The 14646-nt window shown below is 44.9% G+C and overlaps 1 protein-coding gene across 1 annotated transcript in view; it reads left to right on the top strand.

Annotated features, from left to right (window-relative positions):
• kdm5bb (lysine demethylase 5Bb) overlaps positions 1 to 8190 on the top strand; it is a gene marked incomplete at its 3' end in the record, with an annotated part of 50065 nt that extends 41875 nt beyond the window's left edge. The window contains exons 24-29 of the mRNA XM_083769563.1: positions 63 to 226; positions 1262 to 1694; positions 3864 to 3942; positions 4759 to 4955; positions 5459 to 5800; positions 8047 to 8190. Of these exons, the coding sequence (XP_083625689.1) occupies positions 63 to 226; positions 1262 to 1694; positions 3864 to 3942; positions 4759 to 4955; positions 5459 to 5800; positions 8047 to 8190 (1359 nt within the window). The remainder of the gene's footprint in view (positions 1 to 62; positions 227 to 1261; positions 1695 to 3863; positions 3943 to 4758; positions 4956 to 5458; positions 5801 to 8046) is intronic.
• Between the last annotated feature and the right edge of the window lie 6456 nt (positions 8191 to 14646).

Here is a 14646-nt window from a genome sequence, read left to right as displayed (position 1 = left end):
TTGATTTGCGTTCACGTTTCAACGAGAAATTCACGCGTACCGTGATGTTTTCCCTCCACCAGATGGCGACGCTGGAGGAGGTGCGTCTCTGCGAGATGGAGGCGCTCCTCGCTCTCCGGGCGTCCAACGAGTCCAAGCTGCTCCCCGCCGCCGACTGCAGCGCCCTGAAGGTGTGCGTGTGCCACAAGGCGCCCATGGGTGCCATGCTGCAGTGCGAGCTGTGCAGGTATAGGCCCTATATAGTAACCACTTGGTTCCCGACCCCCACACACACACACACACTGGGTCGGGACCCTTTTTATTTGAGTTTTTCAGCAATACACTCCCAAGGGTGTGCGTTTACCCAGATCAGTGGTTTTCAACCCTTTTCATATTAAGGCCCCATTACATATTTGCCATTTGAGCCTATACGGACCACCATTTGATAGATTCGGCCTCTCGGACCCAAAAACGTCGAATATTTTGTTGTTGTCGTAATTGCTGTTGGTACCATTAGGAGAGATGACAGGCAATCGTTGATCAATATAACAATTCTTCTACATTCTCTAATTGTGTAGACTGTAAATTAAGTAATGCCAGATGTTTAACAATAATTGAACTCTTGAGAGTGTAAAATGAAACCAAAGGTTTCACTTTACGCTCTCAAGAGACACAGTTCTAATAAGGGTCCATTTGGTCACCAACCAACTAAACTGTCATTTAACTGGAGACCACCTGGAACCCCCTGGACCACTGGTTGAAAACCACTAGCCTAGATTATTGGCACGTACGTCGACAGTGTTGCTGCAGGATGAGGCTTTTATAGCCGAGTTCCGTATAAGCGGGGCTGAAGTGGCAATAATCACGGTAAAGCACACCCTCTCATGTAATAATGCTTAAATAACACACTGCTGAATCCAATGATTGACCAGTCAGAATCAAGCTGTGTAATAACATGAACATATTAAGTTGAAAATGGATGAGGTTCGGGGCCAGGACGGTTATAGCTCAACCCATCTGGGCACCGATAGGCTGCTGAGGCCAGCCTGACGGCGTGCCGTGGTGGGTTCGACTCTGCGCGCGTCTCCCCCCCCCCCCCCCCTCCCATCTCCCCATTTTTCCTGTCGGATATTACTTTCAACCTATCGATAAAGGCAGGAAGAACAAAATGGACGAGGCGCTTCTCCAAGTAAATGCACTCCCCTCTGCTCTTCTTTTTCCTCTCGTATAACCAACCAAACACCGTGTGTGTGTGTGTGTGTGTGTGTGTGTGTGCGCGCAGGGACGCCTTCCACAGCGTGTGCGTCAGGGACCCGTCCGCCGTCGTCGTCGTCGTCACCGCTGCGGCCGCAGAGGCGGAGCCATGGATCTGCCCTCTGTGCCGGCGGTGTGACCAGAAGAAGAAGAAGCCTCCGCTGAACGAGGCCCGCGCCCAGCTGGCCGCGCTGCAGCAGCTGCAGCAGCAGCAGCAGCGCCCCCTGCAGGCGGCCTGCAGGCTCCCCGAGGGCGACGCCCTGCAGCACGCCGTGGAGAGGGCCCTGCGCTGGCAGCGCCGCGCGCAGCTGCAGCTCGCCTCTTCCTCCTCCTCCTCCTCCTCCTCCTCCTCCGAGGAGGAGGCGGACCGGCCGGGGACTCCGCCCACTCTGACCCGCTGGGCGTCGTCGACGCACCACGCCGGGCACGTCACGGCGGAGGAGGAGGACGACAACGCACAGGTGCGGCTCCCATACGCGACGTTAGCCATGGCGTCAGTTTAAGCCGTTTACTAGGCCTGATGTCGAAATAACAAAAGCTCATAGCGCGCCACTCAGTGGCGCGCTATGAGCTTGTAGGTCTGCTATTTTTCAATGGCTAAAGCGTGACATGATGCTAACACCAAAAGGGGTTCCCGCCCCCAAAATGGGTTAACCTATTTAGGCCTGATTTGTGCCGCATTTTCCAAAAATAGCAGACCTACAATCTTGTAGATCTGCTATTTTTCAATAGCTAAATAATGCTTAGTTAAAACCCGGGACACCCAAAACGGGTTAATGTATGTTTAGTAATACAAATAAAAAAAGTAACTATAGTAACTAAGGTTTTCGAATAATTGTAGTGGAGTAAAAGTACAATATTTTCCTCAAGACATGCAGTAGAGTAGAAGTAAAAGTATTGAAAATTGGAAATACTCTACTATAGTAAAAAAAAAAAAAAACTCGATAATTGTACCTTGTACCTGAGTAAATGTACTTAGTTACTTTACACCACTGGAAATTTCATTTGCACAATAATACTCGTCGTTATCCTAATTGCGAGTTAATATGGAATTTGTTGGTTGGTCACCTCAGGCAATTAAAGGACCACTTCACCACTTTTCAACCTATCTTCATATAATAGGTCCTCAGTAATAACTTTTTTCTACTCAGTCTGTGTCTCATAGGAGGGCTGTGGGCTGTTCAGAAACCGTCTTCCAGTGACATCATCGATGGGGAATACAAGCTAATAGAAACTGCAGGCTTTCTAGTCCTGAAAAGTTGCAATGCGAAAATGGAAGCCATCGTTCTCACGATAATGAGAATCTAAATAGTTTTGTTAAAAAATCTTGTTTAAAAAAAAGCATGCCTAATGATGATGTCACTGGAAGACGGTTTCTAAACTGCCCACGGCCCTCCTATGAGACACAGACTGAGTACAAAACAATCGTGCCATTTTTTCATGATTATTAGTGAGGACCTATTATATGAAGATAGGTTGAAAAGTGGTGAAGTGGTCCTTTAAGTCCCCCAGCCAGGTCACTGTGACATCACATGACATCAGCCCCCTGGCAGGCCCCCCAGGTGCCCATGTCATCGTGACATTACGTGACATCATCAGGGATGGATATACAGTATAAGTAAATGCGACCTGCTGTCGCAGTTAAGCCCATACCGTATATGGAGATGACCTGGCCAGCAACTCATCTGACCTCAAACCCTTAGATCTCCATGTATTAGTTGTTTTTCATCATTCTGAGTCCATTGCAAGCATTGCTTTTGCACAAAAATCACTCCTTGGGCTAAATTTGGTCATAACCACTTTGTGGTGACCTCGTCATATTTGTGACGACGGCTATGGCCGTTTTTTTGGCTGAATGCAATGGATTCAGAATCATGAGAAACCCCTAGTTTGACCCTTCACTTGCTACTTAATGGTACCCCAGCTTATTATGCTAATTATGAAAATTGCCCAACATTATGCAAGTTGGCATCCAGCAGTTTCTAAATGCTGGGGACCCATACTCAACATTTCTGACATAAAACTTTAGCGTACTCAAAATGTCCGGGTTCACAATGGGGCTCTACTGTATGGGCTGGCGAGTAGACTTATATATGGATACAGTATCAGGACCTGTTCTGACATTCCATATGTTGATCCTTCCCCATCCGTCCTTCCTCTCCCACGTCTCCCTTTTGACTGATACCCGTCCATTCAAACCCTAGACGGGCCTAGCCCCAAAGTTATTAGTGGAGCCGCACCCGGCCTCAACAGGGCCTAAAATGAAGGCTCGGCCCTTCCTGGGCCCTCATCAAACCCTGTACACTCCCCCGCTACCACCCTTAGATCTCCATATACTGTATTGAGCTGTTCTGACATTCCATATGTTGATCTGACCTCATCAAAGCCTGTACACACTCAAGACACGCTCCTTATATGGGAAGTACAGAATTAATTCCATGTTGATCTGACCCACCCCCCCCATGCCAAAGCCCAGCAGTCTGCCGTCAACGATGGTAATAAGAGAGTGTGTGTGTGTGTGTGTGTGTGTGTGTGTGTGTGTGTGTGTGTGTGTGTGTGTGTGTGTGTGTGTGTGTGTGTGTGTGTGTGTGTGTGTGTGTGTGTGTGTGTGTGTGTGTGTGTCCATGCAGGCTCCGTATCTGACTCCAGAGTGGAACAGGACGCAGCATGCGGTCTTCTACACAGAACACAGATGTATTCCTCTGCAGGGTCAGTCACTACTACATTATTCACTTATATTTATATATATATATATATATATATATATATATATATATATACCATCGGCTCTCAGAGTGGGCTCCAGGGGCATGTTGTATATCTTTTTATGTTTTTATAAAATAAATTATACAACGGGTCGTTTCGAGGAAGCAAGCTGATTGGTTGAAACAGCCTTCTTCTAGCCGTGGCTCAAACCGGCACCGTTCACCACCTAATCAAAACAAAAGAATTCAGCTGCTCTGTTCTCCCAGAGCGCTGTAGCAAACTCGGTGGCTATAGGCTATAGCTAGTTTCTTGGGACATTTGTGGTCGTAGTGACTACATCTGTCATTAAAAAAATATGTTCTTTCAGCGATTTTTCTTTCTTAGTTTTAAGGGTATAATTGCAATATTACACTCGAGGGTGTGGTTTAACGTGATTATTGCCACTTCAGTGATGCTTGCGGAACTCGAGTTCGTCCTCGTTCCTGACTGTCGTGGCAATAATCACGTTAAACCACACCCTCTCGTGTAATATTGCTTAAATAAAAAGCTTTTGATTTTTTATTATTATTATTATTATATATATATATATATATTTTTTTTTTTTTTTTTTAATGTAGGAAAAGAGAATGGGATCTTTACTCGTCATAACCCATAAAAATTGGAAAACTGTGACCTGGAGGGGAAAGTTCAAGCCTTTTTTTGAAGAATCATCTAATTAACGCGTGTGTGTGTGTGTGTGTGCTTGTGCGTGTGTGTGTGTGTGTGTGTGTGTGTGTGTGTGTGTGTGTGCGCGTGTGTGTGCGCGTGTGTGTGTTTCAGGGTTGAATGCAGACCTGGAGGAGCTGATGGTGGAAGGTCTGCTGCTCCCGCTGGGGTTACCGGAGGTCAGCAGGCTGTACCACAGTCTGCTGAACACACCTCCTCAGAGCACAGCAGCGCCCCCGCAGGTCGACAGCCACACTGCAGCGCTGTGCACCAACCACTCTCAGGGAAAGAGCGGCCACCCGCGGACAGAGGTACACCTCGCTTTTTTAACCCATTTTGGTGTTTTAACTAATCATTATGTTATACTTTATCTATCGAAAAATAGCAGATCTACAAGCTACGGGCTTGTAGGTCTGCTGTTTTTGAAAGATCGTAAAAATGTGCCTCAAATCTTTGAATATATATATATTCTTTCAGGAGGCTTTATTTGATGTTTCGACGTCAGGCCTACGTTTACTGTCTGACAGCCCCTCCCCCCCGTGGAGTCCCCATCACAGATGGACATGAATTACGTTTGTTTCTCAACATCTGATCCGTGTTCAGACCGAATAAAAACGTGTAAAAAGTGCAAAAAATGTGGATATGAAATCGTATATATATGGCGGGGGGGCTGCCAGTCTGAACAACAGGCCCTCTCGCCGTTCTCTATATGATTCTTCGTGAAATGAAATCCTCTCTGTGTGTGGCAACGTCAAAACCGATAAGAGAGAAAACGTCTCTTCTCTTTTTCCGTTTTGTTTTTTTGGGCTTCCAGGGTGTCGGCAACGACGCGGCGGTCGGCCGCTCCTCGGAGAAGAAGCCCAAGCGCCCGCTGGAGCGGGACGTCCTGGAGGAGGAGGAGGGGGGAGGAAGAGGAGGAGGAGGGGGAGGAGGAGAACACCGGAGCCAGGAGGACCGGAAGCTGCCGCGTCACAAGAGGCAGAAGACGAACCGGAACAAGAAGCAGAGCGGCGAGCGCCGCGCCACCTCCACCTCCTCGTCCCCGCGCTCCGACTTCTCCCAGTCCGGCGACGGCGAGGAGTCGGAGTCGTCGTCGTCCGACGGCGAGATCGCCGTCTGTCCGGCGCAGAGCTGCCTGCTGCCGGGGGGAGATGAGGTCGGAGGTTATTTGTTTTATTACCCACAACCCCCCACACACAGTCGTTAGCCTGGAATATCCGGACTTTTGCTATACGTTTTGTCTTTTTGTCAGTCTGGCCACACGGCCCTTATTTGACTCTACTTTAGTCTGGGGGGGACCTTAGCCCATTCTGACCTGAGATCAGATTCTAAAAATGTCTATTACATCCTGACAGTTTCATTATTAACCCATTCTGACCTGAGATCAGATTCTAAAAGTGTCTTTGATTTTTCAAAAATAGCAGACCTACAAGCTCGTATCGCGCCACTCGGTGGCGCGATATGAGCTTGTAGATCTACTATTTTTCAATAGCTAAAGCATAACATGATGCCAACACCAAAATGGGTGCCCGGTCAGAATGGGTTAGAGTATATATGAATAGAGACGGCACCGGATTCCTCCTCCTCATCCACTTGCATTAAGTTGCTCAAAAGCGCATGAGGCGATTTCACTCCTAGGAACAAGTGCATTCTGGGATGGATTGCCCCAATAACATGAACGCGCTGGTCGTTGACTATATCATTGTGCCGTTTGTGCGCGTTCACGTATGAAACATTCGTTCACGTGTCATGGCCCCCAAACACATGAACGTGCGCAATGATAGTCAACGGAGCAGCGCTGGCTCGAGCTGCAATACCAAATTCGGCCACTATGTCCATTTCGCCTCAGGGTTTCCTCTGGGTGCCGTCTCTATTCATATATACTCTAAGGGGGGGGACGTACTCGTACTTTAATTGTGTTGGCATGGCAAGTCAGGAAGTGACTAGAGCTTTACATTACATTTTTGTAATCTCACTTTTAGATTAAATTTGTTGAGGTGCTTGTATTATTATTATTATTTTTTGTATTTCACCATACTGATCATCATCACAGGCTGTTCACGTCTTGGTAATCAGACTTTGCCTAGTGACTTGTCCATGGCCCAAGTGTTTAATTAATTAAAGGACCACTTCACCACTTTTCAACCTATCTTCATATAATAGGTCCTCACTAATAATCATGATAAAAAAGCATGATTTACTTCTACTCGGTCTGTGTCTCATAGGAGGGCTGCGGGCAGTTCAGAAACCGTCTTCCAGTGACATCATCGATGGGGAATACAAGCTAATAAAAACTGCAGGCTTTCTAGTCCTGAAAAGTTGCAATGCGGAAATGGAAGCCATCGTTCTCACGATGATGAAAATCTAAACATTTTTGTCAAAGAATCTTGTTTAAAAAGAAATCTGCCTAATGATGATGTCACTGGAAGACGGTTTCTAAACTGCCCACAGCCCTCCTATGAGACATAGACTGAGTAGAAAAAAATCGTGCCATTTTTTCATGATTATTAGTGAGGACCTATTATATGAAGATAGGTTGAAAAGTGGTGAAGTGGTCCTTTAATGTATAATTAGTAACGCTGTATTCATGCCTGAAGAAGGTCGTCAGTGAGCGAAACGTCGCCTCTCCTTCGCTAAATGTGACCCTGCACCGTGCAGTTGGGCAGTGTGTGTGCGGTCCTATTCTTTATTGACCCATTCTGACCTGAGATCAGATTCATACGAGGTTTCCGCCGGACACACACTGTGTCTGATTAACCCATTCTGACCTGAGATCAGATTCTAAAAATGTCAGTCGCTCTTCGATTTTTCAAAAATAGCAGACCTACAAGCTCGTATCGCGCCACTCGGTGGCGCGATATGAGCTTGTAGATCTGCTATTTTTCAATAGCTAAAGCATAAAATGATGCTGACACCAAAATGGGTGCCCGGTCAGAATGGGTTAATGATATAGTCTTTTCTTTATGGCGGAGATAAAAAGCACCTTCTCTTATAGGTTATGAGAAAACGTGATCATGTGTTTAGTTCTGCTGTTTTGGTTGCTTTTTGACTACTCCTGTAAGGGTATTTATTTGGTATTGTTTCAATATGGAATGATTAAAACTATAAAGATTTAAGTACTGTAGTCAAATAAATATGCCATATTTGCTCTTGAAACAAAGTAATAAGTAATATAATATTACTTTTTAAAGAAGTAATAAGTAACACAAATAACATATTACTCTCCTTAGTAATATTGCCCGCTGGCCAAGCGGTTTCAGGCGCATGCCAATTAGGCTCTGGCCTGACAGCGTGACCCGGTCACGACGACCTTTGCTGCGTGTCTCTCCCTCCCTCTTTCCTGTCCATTATCAATGCAGCAAAATCATTGATAATTGACAACTGCCTACTCTCCTCCTCCAGGTGGACTGGGTCCAGTGTGACGGCAGCTGCAACCAGTGGTTCCACCAGGCGTGCGTGGGCATGACTCCAGAGCTGGCACGGAGCCAGGACTACGTCTGTGTGGGCTGTACCATGAGCCACAACAGACACACCCCCGCCAAGTGAGAGGGAGGAGGGGGGGGGGGGGAGAGAGCTGTGTGGGGGGCGGTATCATGAATGAGCCACATACACACCCCCACCACGAGAGAGAGAGAGGGGGGGGGGGGGGGGGGGGGGGGGGAGGGGCCACAGACACAGCACCTCCGAGTGAGACAGACGTGGTATACCATGAATAACACAAAACGACACGAACACGAACAGCGAGCTATAGCTGTTTGATAAAACGATATAGACGCGAGGCGGGGGGGGGGGGGGGGGGGGAAGTGAGCTGTATATACTTGCGGTACGTGGCGAGAAAACGACGACGCCGCCGACGAAGCGAGGAGAACCACCAGGAAGTGATCGTTTGTGGAAGGAAGCCGTCGGACGTTTCTCTCTGACTGTCTCCCCTCGATGTCCAAACCCCACTTTTTTTTGTAACGACGGTGCTATTTCTCCTTTCTCTTTATTGACCTGTTGTCCAGAAATATACGGTTCAATTTATTTTATTTGTTTTGTTTTGTATTGTTTACATATATATATATATTTCTTTCTTCCTATACACATGTATATGGTTGTTCTAAATGGAAAGGTTGGACAGTGCTTGCATGGCAAATCCATTATATTGGCGTGAAGGAGAAGGGGGGGTCTTCGACGAACTCCAGACCCCCTTTGAGGATTTAAGGGTTAAGCCTAATTTAAGGGTCTTTACATACCGTAGGGCATATAAGAAATAAACCACATGAAAAATGTAAAAAAATATATATATATATCATATACTCGCCAGCGGATATTTCATATTCAAAGCTATTCATATTCAGTGGTTCTCAGACATTTTTAATTTGAATGGCCTCCGTAACTGTGAGAGTGCACATATATGGGTCCATTTGGTTCCATTTGTACACTCTAGGAGTTACAGACCTGTACGGGTCCATTTGGTTCCATTTGTACACTCTCAGAGTTACAGACCTGTACGGGTCCATTTGGTTCCATTTGTACACTCTCAGAGTCAGAGAAACCCCAAAAATCTACCTTTTTGTTTCCGAATTCAAATTCCGTTTTATCGTCGCATAATATTTGTGTTCTATGTAGGATGTACACGTGACATAAATGACAGTTTTAAAAAAAAATATATATATTTTAGGGCAATTTTTAATCGCATTTATAACAAACCTGCCCCGGTGTGTAAGAGACCTCTATATGCTTCATCGCACGATGGAGTGTTAGTTAATGAAGCTTTTTATAAAACGATAAATATCTTTGGAAACCCTCCTTGCATGAAAAACCAGAGACAACCCCCCCCTCCCCCTCCCCCCACCCAAATCCCCTAGGGAGTAAAAAGAAAAACATAATTCTGTTCATGGTTTTGTTAGAAAAAGTTTTTTTGTCTGTTGTTCTTTAACCCATTCTGACCTGAGATCAGATTCATACGAGGTTTCCGCCGGACACACACTGGTCTAAAGAACCCATTCTGACCTGAGATCAGATTCTAAAAATGTCAGTCGCTCTTCGATTTTTCAAAAATAGCAGACCTACAAGCTCGTATCGCGCCACTCGGTGGCGCGATATGAGCTTGTAGATCTGCTATTTTTAAATAGCTAAAGCATAACATGATGCTGACACCAAAATGGGTGCCCGGTCAGAATGGGTTAAAACCCCGTGTTTAGCACATTGCATTTTAATATAATTATTCCCGAGTTGTTTTGTTTTTCCGTTTTGTTTCTTGTAGGTTTTAGCTTTATTTATCTGAGCAATAATGTTTGTCTGAATTTACCTTTAAAAAAGAAGAAGAAGAAAAAAAAAAAAAAAAAAAGGCTTGGTTCTACCGCTGATGTGTTGGTGCTTTAGCGACGTTTCCGTTTGTTTACTTTCTTCTTGTCTTTTTTTTTTTGATGTACAGAATGCTGAATAGATGAGATGTCACGGCTAATTTATGCTCTAACGCACGACGGCGTCGCGCGGGCAAACGACGACAACAACAACGCCGAGCTACACGAGCTCTAAAAGCGCGGCACGGACAAGACGCGGCCCACGTTTAGAGCTCGCGGATGGGCTAGCTTGTTTTTTTTTTGCTCGCGCGCCGCCGCCGCGGTTGCGACGGGAGTGCGGGACGGGGCTTAACGATGTAGCAGACCGACGGGTTGAAGCCGGATACATTGACCGCTCCAGCATGGGATGATGTGTGTCTTTTTACGTATGTTTGTTTTTTTTTTGGGGGGGGGGGGGGGGGTGGGTGGGCGTGTGGGGGCTCGTTTAAAGACGTGGCAGTTTATATTGTGGAATAAAATCCATTTGTTCTATTATACGAATGCTTGATCCTTTAATTCACTCCATAATATTGCAACACAGTTGGTTCCAGTGGCGTTTACAGGAATTACATTTTGGTGCAGGCGAGGTATGTTAAAGGTATATTCAGTGATTTCACTCAAAAAAACTTAGGTTTCGTTTTTGGCTGTGGGACCCAGCCTTTCGTCCAATCAGGATAGAGAGTCAAAAACGAAACCTAAGGGTTTTTGACCCCCAGGGGTTAACTGGGGACAGGGAGGAACTCCTTATATGGTCAGTACACTCTATAGTAGAGAGGATTATCACAACAATACAAAAAAATAAGTGATATTGGATTGGATTTTGGCCAGGCAGAAATGGATTTGAACAGGAGGACGCCCGTCCTCGCTTTATATTTAGATACGCCTCTGGTTGTTTCTCAAGATAATCATAATCATATATTTTTTTAGCTCTGGACTATACTGGAATATCGTTGTTTTGGGGCAGAATCCTTGTAAGTCCATATTTCAACTTTATGTGGTTTTTCTTTTTAAAATGAATGCCCAGCCTCTTCATACAAGAGTGTGGCGGACAATTTGAGAAAATATTCGACCTACAAGCTGACGTGGTGTCGTAAATGTGCTATTTTCACTTTTTTGCTAAAACATTTAATGGTGAAAGTGGGTTTGTGAGTTTAATGAACATTGAAGCTTTGTTTTCCATTTCCTTAAAAGTAACTGTGATACTAGCCACACTTAACCCTTTTGGACTGAATTAATTTATAATGATGAAAAGAAAAAAGTTTCTGCCATCAATCAAATGCTATATTAATGTGCCAAATTTGGCACATTAGGCTATGAGGGATATTACACTATTTTCACTAATACACTATTACACTTATTACAATTACACGTATTACACTAGTACACTTATTATACTTATGACACTATTACACTTACACTATTACATGTATTACACTATTACGCTATTGCATTTATTACACTATTACACTTATTACCAACCATAGGAACTCCGAATCCCCCCTTACCTAAACAGCAGATCCAAAATGGCAGGTGGTAGCTGGGGTGGAGGAGGGTGAGCAGCAAAGGTTTAAGCAGACAGCAGCGCAGCAGTATCGGTATGCATGCAGCAAGCAAGCAGGATGAGCAGTGCAGACCTCCAGTCTAAATAGCCGGTATGAAGATGGAGTGAGTGAGTGTGTGACTGGATGAGAATGATTGTGAATGAGAACGTGATCATGCTGAGGCGGCCCAATGAACTGCACTGCAGTTTCCTGACTGAACTTGCTCTGGCGCATGTCTGTGACATGAGGCTGCGATGCTCTTTTGTAATTAACCCATTCTGACCTGAGATCAGATTCTAAAAATGTCTTCTACATCCTGACAGTTTTCTGAAAAAGCTATGTTTCTATGTCAGTCGTTCTTCGATAATAAAAAAAAATAGCAGACCTACAAGCTCGTAGCGCGCCACTCGGTGGCGCGCTATGAGCTTGTAGATCTGCTATTTTTCAAAAGCTAAAGCGTAACGTAATGCTAACACCAAAAGGGGTTAATTATTTCATCAATGCTTTACATGCATGGGTGATCTGAAAGCTGGACTTATACGTGGGGTGCATGCCCCCGGTGTCACACGCCATATAGCCGATCTACAAGCCCACAAAGCGTTGAAGGACAATAACCTTCACGCGCAAATGTACTACTTTAATACTTTATTTTCACATACAGTACATTAACACTTTTGTACTCGAGTACATTTTGTATTGATTTTGTGTACATTTTTCAGTATTGATACATTACATTACATTTGAGTACTTTTTCCACCATTGAAAATCAGCCTGGGGTTTCATACATACCCCTTTTAGGCCTGACGTCAAAACAAAAAAAAACGTTCGCTCTGAAAGAATATATATTCAAAGATCTGTGCCGCATTTTTACGACTTTTCAAAAACAGCAGACCTACAAGTAGCGCGTACCCCGCCACTCGGTGGCGTGCTATGAGCTTGTAGATCTGCTATTTTTCCAATAGCTAAAGTATAACATAATGCTTAGTTAAAACACCAAAAGGGGTTCCCGACGTCCAGAATGGGTTAAGTATATAGTTGTACTGGAAACAAAGCTACACTTTTACTTAACTCCAAAAACTGAGTATATACTTTCTGCCAGCACTGCCATTGGCCCAGCTCTACTCCAAATTAGGGAGTGAAAAGAGAGGCGGGGGAGGGCGTAGTGGGACAGCCAAATAGGGCCGTCCCAGCTGTATACTACGACCTCTTTCCAGGATTAAAAAGAGCAGGACAAAGCTTCCACCAAGAGGACATCAACATGTCTCGTCGGTCGGGTCGCTTAAGGTTCCTCTCCACCGAAAAGACTACGACGTCCTTCTACACCTCCACGCACTTCAAACTGTCACAGCTTGCAACAGACCATAGCATTTAGTTCAGCACAAACCTGCAGTCGGCAGATGAAACATTGCTTTTTGTGCACGCAAAGTTGCGGTGTTGCCAGTTCTGCTTATTATAAGCGGACTCTGGGGCTGGGTTTTCCTGTAAAAATAGCTTAAATATTCATATTTGCGCGTTGCTTTCGTTTTGGTCAACAACAGCGCTGATATTAGGCCCTGTAGTGAATAACAACGATAATAACGATGTCGGAAGGAGACCTTGACGACGACGTTCTGCTGGCCTCGCTGACGCCGGCCGAGCTGGAGGAGCTCAGCCAGCTGGAGATGATGGACGTGGTGCCGGTCGGCCTGCGGCAGCGCAACCAGACGGACAAGAAGCCGTCGGTCCGCTACGACCGAGAGGCCATGCTGGACTTCTGCGAGCGACAGACCAAGAAGCTCATCCAGAGAGAGATGTCCACCGAGGTAACGGAAACATGTTATTGTTGTTCTGCGTGCTTTTTGAGTGCAGGTGCAACCACTCCAAGGAACAGCAATGTCCTAAACCTATGTGACTATGTTTAGAGTACCAGTAGGGGCAAAAGTGGTGCTGTTGTGCCAGAAACAGAGAGAGAGAGATAGTGTTGCACTGTTGCCTGCTAATTACAGAGAGAGAAAGAGAGAGAGAGAGGCAGGGGGAGAGGGGAGTTGCACCACTCAGTTCACACGGGTTTGATTTTTTAAATATCCATCTTTCAGGCTTTTCTGTATTAAAAATATCGTCCTTGTTAAATGTGTGTCAATGGAGCTATGACTCATAAAATATACAGTATGAATAAACTAAAGTATATTTATATTATACTTTACTGTACACAGCAATACCCTCAGTGTTCATTTAACATAATTTATTTACAACTATGTTAACACTGACTGGAGTCAGGTCTCCACCAGGCCAGGTCAGGTTACTGTGGCCTCCTGGTGGCGCTATAATATGCCAATGTGAAAACGGTGCCCTTTCTTCTCACGCCTTTGATGGCAATTGGACGTTCAAATTCAATATTTGAGGCATTTTGTTTCAAAAATATGTTTTGCAAAAATCCACCTGTTGGTGGCACTATAGCAGGCCGATGTGAAAACCCTGCGATTTATTCCTCAGCCTAGTAGGAAAGTGCGTGGACAAAATGTCACGCAATTTGCACGCTGCGTTCATGATTTGAGGCTTTTTGTTCAAAACGTGCCAATCCTGTGGACTTTGGAAGCCAATGTTAGCCAAATAGGATGGAATATGAAATATCCAACAGATCCATCTTGATCACACGACTATAGCGATACTTGTGTACCAATTTGTGTCATTTCTGGACATAATCTGGAGGAGTAATAGCAACAAATGTGTTTTTACAAAAGTCAGCCTCCTGGTGGCGCTATAAAAAGGCAGATGTGGAAAAATGCAGGTCAAAGGTTTTTTCCTTGGCCTCTAGGGATCGGTGCACTTATAGGTAACAAAGTGAGCTTGGTAAGCTTGTAGATCTGATATTTCTGCAGACTGTTGGCCTGTTAGAATAGAGACACTATATTGGTTAGCTTTGTGAGCTTGTAGATATGTTATTTCTTGCCAGAATAGGGACACTACAGTGGTGAGCCTTGTGAGCTTGTAGATATGTCATTTTGGTCAAATTAACACTGCTACATTTTGAAGTAGTGAACTGTGGCGCTAATGTAGTACATTGCATTTTTACTGTACTGAAATGATTTAAAAACTTGCGTTAATAGTTACTTTATAGATTTCGATTATTATTACAAAACATATACATGAACCAC

The sequence above is a fragment of the Protomyctophum parallelum genome, assembly GCF_964188405.1.
Source record: "Protomyctophum parallelum genome assembly, chromosome: 7".
NCBI lineage: Eukaryota > Metazoa > Chordata > Actinopteri > Myctophiformes > Myctophidae > Protomyctophum > Protomyctophum parallelum.
This window is presented reverse-complemented; position numbering and strand designations above follow the sequence as displayed.